The 8,188-nt window shown below is 31.6% G+C and overlaps 1 protein-coding gene and 1 pseudogene across 1 annotated transcript; one reads left to right on the forward strand and one right to left on the reverse strand.

Moving 5' to 3' along the window:
• Positions 1-777: 777 nt before the first annotated feature.
• On the forward strand, positions 778-2,089 carry LOC130511490 (protein HEAT-INDUCED TAS1 TARGET 4-like). The gene is made up of 5 exons (XM_057008534.1): positions 778-885; positions 969-1,133; positions 1,216-1,288; positions 1,371-1,777; positions 1,889-2,089. Exons 1-5 carry the CDS (start codon positions 778-780, stop codon positions 2,087-2,089), a joined length of 954 nt encoding a protein of 317 aa, XP_056864514.1.
• Positions 2,090-2,930: 841 nt separating this feature from the next.
• On the reverse strand, positions 2,931-4,606 carry LOC130510428 (UPF0725 protein At4g28920-like; annotated as a pseudogene).
• Between the last annotated feature and the right edge of the window lie 3,582 nt (positions 4,607-8,188).

The raw sequence follows: 8,188 nt of genomic DNA on the forward strand, positions 1-8,188 counted from the left end.
CTGTGATGGAAAGAAACGAAATTTGAGACAATAAATTCTGTTTATCCAAACCCAAATCTACATGGAAAGAAGGTCAACCGTTTTTGAAAAAGTGGTCAATTTGTGAGCTCAAAAGAAGGTGTAGGCGTTGGTTTTTGGTATTAGGATGAGAATGTGGTTATTATACATATATGGGATGTGTTTATTATGTGTTGTTTAATTGCGTTATTTTGGCTCGTGGGGAGAGAAGATAGTTGTGGGTAGAGATGAGATTGAGGGGGAAACAACTTGTCAAGCTTGAATCCAAAGAAACCAAGAGCATGATGATAAGACTTCGCACACTAGACTTAGTATCTCACTCTTCAGGACGCAAATGGGTTTCCTTTTGGAAAGAAATAGCTTTTAAGTGAAAATGTGGTTTGATTGAGGAAAATATAAATAAGAATTGAAATTTTGCAAAACGCTACCTAGAATTGGGCTTTAGTTTATTGTTGCATTACATCTTTGGTTATGTGAATTGGCTTGAGTAAAATGGTATGGTTGTTTTTTTACATCTTTCAATATTATGTGAAAAAATATGGTTTTGGTTTTCACGAAAACGTTAAGAAAGCCATTTGAAAACGCTACCGAGAATAATGGCTTTGGTTTATTGTTTCATTACATATTGAACCTTATGTGAAATGAAAAGCGGTATTGGTTTTCATGTAAACGTAAATTAAGAATTGCAATTGGACATGCTACTACTAACAATTGTGGCTTTGTTAATTGTTGCATTACATTTTGAATCTTATGGTAACTATGCTTGCTCCAAGTCTATCTCTAACCTGTTTCCGTCTACAACTTGGCAGGCACATCTTTCTGACCCAAAAAATGAGTGACCAAGGTCCACTTCCGATGCCTCTTGGCGTAAGTGACAACATTCATCATACATACTATTTAAGACGTGACTACAATTTACAGACAGAATTTGTGTATATGTACGTGTGCAGGGAAATTTCAGCATACCTAAACCTGTCTCTGACTTCTTTGAGGGTGTAGAGAAGCTTATTCCTGGTCACATCTTGGGAATGATCATATCATCGAAACCAGATAACAGTCGTGTCACGGTTGTCAGCTGCAAAGAAACTTCATACGCTAGGTGGAGAAATCACACGGTAATATTCTTTTCGTAATGTTCTAGGAATAATCTATAGTTTTTGTATAAAGATATATATAACTCTCGTGTTTTGGTTATAGGTTATGCCAGGCTTTCTGAAGGATACAAACTGGAAAGAGTACATGGGTCGTGTTAGAGATCAAGGAGGCCATGGTAGATTCACTTTACTTATTAGACCAAATCATATGATTTGTTATGTTTTTTTTTTCTTATCACTTTCAACTTTCTTTTGCAGACACTTGTTGGGCTGTTGTAACTGCAGAGTTGATCAGTGCCATAAGATTCATTCTGAAGTATGATGCAAAGTACACTGAGTACTCTGCCCAGTACTTAGTGGATTATGCTAACCCAGCAAAGGCATTAGCGAACTATCCAAAAGAAAAGCATTACTGCTACACTTACTTGTCTGTAGCTAAAGGGTTAGATTTTGTACTGGATGGAGGTATACCAACAGAAGCACACTGGGAATATAAGGGTTGTAGGAAACAGCCAGCTTACCGTACACCAAAGGATCATCCTCATGTTCACATTGCTTCTGTTCAGCGATTAACTTCTGTAGAAGAGATGTTCCACAACTTGCAATTTCATCCAATTGGGGCATCTTTGGCTCTATTCTTACCAGATTATTCCACTATCAAAAAGGTAATGACAAAAAATATATATATTTCATTATAAAATTAGCAACAATTGATTATGGTAGAGAAGTTAATGAATAACTTATTAATCATGTGTTGTGTGCTTTTTATTTGCAAGGGAATTTACCGAGGGCCTACATCCAAAGCATCTGTGTATATAGGTGCTCATGCAGTCTCCATATATGGCATTAAAGTGGTAAACGGAGAGACCATTGCGCTCGTGAAGTCTACTCACGGCACAGAATTAGGGAATGACGGTTACTTCAGAGTATCTCTAGATACCATGCTAGTTGAGGTGCCATGCAAGGAAAAATGCTAATCGCGATTTTGCAAAACCATGCCGTTTGCTCTCTCGTTTTTGTTTCCCAAAACTTCCACCTCGAGAAGTTTGAGTCCAACAGGTATATTTTTTTTTTTTTGATAATGTTTTAGTACAAGAAATATTTCTATTGTTAAGTGTAATATTTTACATTGTCGATTGCAGGAAGTGGATTCCCTCTCACATTTTGCGGCTTCACCAAACACTCGAGATTGATACTTTTGGCTGTGAACTGTTTCCAGTTGAAGAACTTTTCATTTCTTGAGTCTAAAACTTGTTCTGCTCTTGTCTTCTTGTTTTTGTTTTGGAGTTTAATTAGTATGCGTTGCTTTGTTAGAAACTTACTTCTAAACCTTAGGAAAAAACTTATGTTCAATGGCGATGCTTCCTCTGTTTCTCACTTGATTCGTCAAGCCAAAGGCAAAAATAGGCATTCTTTGTTGCATCTTCCATAAATCTTTCAAGCCCTGAGCCACCACAACCGTAGCTCCCTGTATTTTTTCCTTGCCATATTTTGGTCTAATCATGGTGATTGGTGATTTTTCTTTTCATAAAGAGGACCTCACAATTATTCCATCGCTCCAATCACCAAAAACCATCATAAATCAAGAAACAATCATCCCTCCATAGTTAAAAACAAAGCATAGTATTTTGCTAATTTTGATATATGTTTCAGATCATAAGCATTATAAATAAACATTAGGAACCACCGGAAAGCTCCAAACTGTAGATAAATACACACCCACCAAGACTATGTCCACTACGATATAGTGCAACACTTGATAAAATTAAAAAGATAATAGAAACATCAGATCTTATTAGCCTCAGAAAAAATTTGCATTCAACTGGATTTGTAGGCTAAGCAGTCGACTTCCAAGCAAATGTCCGGGAACCCATCCATGGTTTTCCTTACAACCGCTCGGTACTCCACGGGAGCACCACTCGGATCGCCATTGCCTTTGAAGATAATATAGAAGATGGCATTGTTGGCCTTGAGCTTCATGCATGGCTGCGACTCTTCCTTGGTTTGTATAATTACCTTCTTGATTTCCAATGGTAGAAATGGCCTCAGTTCGCTCTACAAAACACACAAACTCAAAGTTATGGAAATCTCCACCCCATCAGTGATTTGCATGAGAAGCCACTCGATTAAAAAAGAATTTACCTCATGTGCCATCCACTATAGTGGAAAGCAAACTCAGCATACATATGAAGCCACTCATTTCCTTGCAAGTCTGATTCTTGCAACTGTTAAGCCACAAAAAAATGGTGAATGAATCAGATACCTCATAAATCAAGCCGAATCAACCATATGAAGTAAAGCTAGCATATACCTCATAAAACTGCCCTTAGTGCTAATCGCAGCCATCTCATCCTTGGTGAACCACTGGGCATTTTACCTTTGTAAGAATCATCTACTGCATCGTCGTTCCATATTCTCTCAGGCCCATCATATGTAGGAGGTCGAGGGCCACTAGGAACTAATAACCAGATATTCCAAATAATATAATTGAAAACTGGAGAAAGATAATATCAGAATCTTTGACTAATGACTAGTCTAGTTATTAACCTTTTAGTCTGGAAATTTCGGTCTGTGCCAGAAAGGATGCCTGTTCCGGAAGGAAATCTTTTGAAAACACACGTCTGAAAATTGCAGAGAGAGTTGGTGGATGTTCAATGGCCTCCAACGTTATGTAGTAGCAGAGGCACCGAGTGAACCTCAGCTTATCGTTGTATTTGTTTATAGCAGCCAATTTCAGGCTGGTTCCCTACAAGACCAAACAGCCGAATGAATGAAACATCAAAGGAAGCAATCAACAACAACATCCATGTCACGAATAGAAAGCCAGACATTAATTACCTTCTCAAGATTGTAACAGTGAAGGCCAAGTCTACTAAACAAGCCAACGTCATATGGGTAATCATACTTGTCTTCCACTATGTGAGGGACTAGTCCACCACCATACGGGAGATAGAAGTAATCAACATCAAAACCCTGCCCACATTCCAAAATCAATACTTTACGATAATCATAGCTAAGGCATGCTTTCATTCGATCAAATCCAATCACTTTAACATCAATTCGATCGAAGTCAAAAAAATTTTAGCATAAATTTGATCAAAGCCAAACACTTTTAACATAAATTCTATTAAAGCCAATCAATTTAACATTAAAAAGGAATGCTAGAGAGAGCTTACGTCGGACTCTACGAATTGACGGTTGTACTCCTTCTCGATCACAGGGTCATCCTCTTCGTCATCCCATGGATTGTAATCAACCTTCGGGAAACTCTGTATCGGAGCAGCAGCAGCGCCTGAGCTTCGTGAAGATTCCAATTTTCGTTTACGCTGCTGCGGCTGTTCATCTCCGATGCTTGGAAGCAAGATCGCAATCTCAGTCATCGTCTCCGATTTCCTCTAAACCCTAATTGCAATTCTCTTCTGCTCCTCCGAGCTAGAGCTTAGAAAAGGTAATTTCAGATTTACGTTTACACCCCTCTATTTTACAACTTTCATAGAAGACCACCTCTCCTTTTATTAGTTGACAAAAGTTTTATTTTTGGAAATATATATTTTTATCCTTAAATTCCTTTTTCAACTCTCTCTCTTATCAATGTTATCATACTTTTTCTTAAAACAATGTTATCATACATGATACAACTTACTTCATGTTTTCTTTTACATCATTAAAAAGATGAGAACATTGTTTTGATTTACAATCCATATATTATTAGATAGCATCATGAAGGATAACTAATAAAAGACATTTTCAATAAATAATACTGTAAATTTTGACTAGTGTTCCAAATATTGTTGCTTTATTTGACAGATTGATTTTTAGATTTCTGTTAATTCATCTAATCTATTAAAACTGAAGTACAAATAGTATTTAACCCTAAGTTTTTCACAAAAATTACCATTCAATGCCATTAAACTTATACACTGTCGTTTTATTACTACCAATCCTGCGTAATAAATTTTACAAAACGTCGTGCACCTAGAATCACATGGTTTGTTTATCTTAATATGCCTTGGTTTAATTATTTCTGCAGAAATCAAAACAAACTTTGTTGGGCTTCATTATTCCAGGCAACCCATTCGTTATCTTTCTCTGGATCTCAATTAAGTTGCCACTTTGTTGGGCCTTGGTTTAATTATCAACTATGAGCCAATCACTTTTCTTTTCATCGTCCAGAAGTCTTTAAAAGCACATTTGTGCTCCATTGTAACTCTTGCCACTTTAATATTTAGTGCACAAAAGCTTAGGTAAAAAAGAAAAAGAAACAAGACCAATTGTTAGGTAGGTATATTCGTAGATTTCTCCCCGGAATAATATGTTACAATAAATCAATTATGGGCTAAATATAATATTTACTATTATCTTGGCCCATTTATGATCAAATCCATCTTTTTAGGTATATGTTAATGTAGATTAGTGTCTCAAGAAAATGTTAATGTAGATTTAATCAATTTAAATCCCAATACTGCTTTAATTATAAAATATTAAAGATTAAATAAAATAAAATTTCAAAAGTAAAGATTATATATAATTTAGTGTATATTTAGTTCATTTTAAATTACTTTTAAATTCATATTCTAAGTTTTATTTGATTTTAAAACTAAAGATAAATGTTTCCATATAAATTATGTGATTTTATTTGATATCAGTCCAACTAATATTCAAATCCAATAAAAATATATAGACTAACAGACTTATGTAATTCATGACAAGAAACAAATGAATGTATTATAAACAAAGATTATATAAACTACTATATGTTTTTCTCAACTTTTTAAAATATATTTTACTAAAAATATAAAAATATTGAATTAAAAGGAAAGACGAAAACCGGCGCGGGGGCGCGGGTCAAAAACATCCTTTAGATATTTACATTTGACTGTTTATATATATATTTTAATTATTTAAACCAACTTATAAGTACCATGTATAGTCTGAATATTTTTACATACATTAAGTTTAAAAAATAATATATATCAGTATATAAATCTATTTCGAATACATTCAGATATCTGAAATACTTCGGTTTGGATCGGATTCAGTTTCAGTTCTCTAAATACCTAAATTTTGATATTTAATCATTTTCGGTTCGGATTTTATAGTTCTTTTTGGATTGGATCAACTTTTTAGATTCGGAATTTTTATCCAGCTCTAATATTGAAATGAAAAAACATATATTATAAAAATATACACCCGCACGGGTGTGCGGGTCAAAAATCTAGTTTCGTGTTAAAACTAAAATCTAAAATTAAATGTAAAAATATAATTGGGAAGTTAATAAAAACTTTAAATAACTAAAAATAAAAACTAAAAAATGTACATAATAATTTAATTATTCTTAATGAATGACTTAACACATCATTATTTCAAATATATTATCACTATCTAAATTAGTAAAGTTAAATTTTGATTTCTCATGATACATGTCATTAATATAAATTATCTAAAATTTGACACCTAATTGTTATTTTTTAAAAATTAGTAATTAGTTCATATTTGTCATCCTTTTGGTAAACACTTAAAGTTCTAACAAATAAAAAATTAATGAAAGTTCACAACTAAATATTAGTTCATATTTGTCATCCTTTCGGTAAACACTTAAAGTTCTAACAAATAAAAAATTAATGAAAGTTCACAACTAAATATTAATACATAACTAAAGCACATATATATATATATAATAGTTAAAACAAAAATATAATAGAAACAAAATAAAATAAAATTTCAGTTAAAATTCATAGTATAATCCAAAATACATAATATAACAAAAAAAACATAAATTTCAAGAATATACAAAAAATTATAAGAATAAAATAGGCTATGTATTTACAGTATTTATTATTCATGTCTATTAAAGCAAAATCAACAAAACAAAAAGACATAAATCTAACAGATTTCTCCTCTTTTAATCACTAAATTCAAGTTAGCTTAAATTAACAAGATACTGATGTAAAACTAAAATCAAGAATAAATAGATAAACAAAACATTTTCTTCAGAAATCATTAAAAACCAAAATACAACAGTATATAAAAATAAAACAATAAAATATAAAAATATAAATATAAATGTATTTTTAATAATATAAACCATATATCTTAGATTATTTTATCTAAGTAAATTTAGGTATATTAAATGTTATGTCAGTAATTCCAAAAAATCATTGAACATAGTTAAAAATTGATAGGAAAATAAAGATATAAAGTTGCACAACCGAAAAGAAAACACAATATAAATAATTTGATAAGTAACACATAAAAGTAGAAATAAAGCAAGATAACATACAATAAAATAAACAAATAAAAAATCTAATCCGATAAAAAGAAAAAGAAGAATCGTATTACAAAAAATCAGTTAACTACAACAATCAAATTGAATAAAGAAGAACAATCATTAAAATAAACCATTTACACATAATATCATATCTGTGTTACAAAAAAAACACATAATATCTTACCAAACTTTAATGGTGAAAATCTCATTAGTCCAACGATTTGACTAAAAATTCATTAATGTTTCTATGCCAAAAGTTATGTGGTTCTAAATCTCAGAAAACGCATATTATACAGATTATGGAAAAAATAGTTACAAAAAGTTTTCAATGATGTAGGATGTATCATCGAACATGAATCTCATAGAACGGTTTGAAATAACGCAGTAAAACATGTATTCTCATATGATGGTAGAATTGTAATAGCGTAATAGTACCATAATTAATCAGACGTTAAAAAAACAACATATTTAATTAAGATTAACTTTGTGCACGAAATGAAATGCCGACCAATCCCTAATTATAAGTACAACTCAAATTATTATACTTGATTTATTATAAATTAAATTTTAGTAGTTTAAAAACAAAGTTTACAAATATTATAAAACTAAAACTAAGTTTGCTGGAAATACAGAGCGGATACATAATTTATTAACAAGAGTGAATTTAATCAGAAATTTGAAATGTTTTACATCAAAATTATAAATTCAATATTATTCAAAAATGAATTTTAGAACTTTTAAAAATTCAGTGTTGTTGAACTTATTATTTGACTAACAATTTTTGAATTTACTAAACATATTTAAAATT

Source organism: Raphanus sativus, chromosome 4 (genome assembly GCF_000801105.2).
Source record: "Raphanus sativus cultivar WK10039 chromosome 4, ASM80110v3, whole genome shotgun sequence".
Taxonomy (NCBI): domain Eukaryota; kingdom Viridiplantae; phylum Streptophyta; class Magnoliopsida; order Brassicales; family Brassicaceae; genus Raphanus; species Raphanus sativus.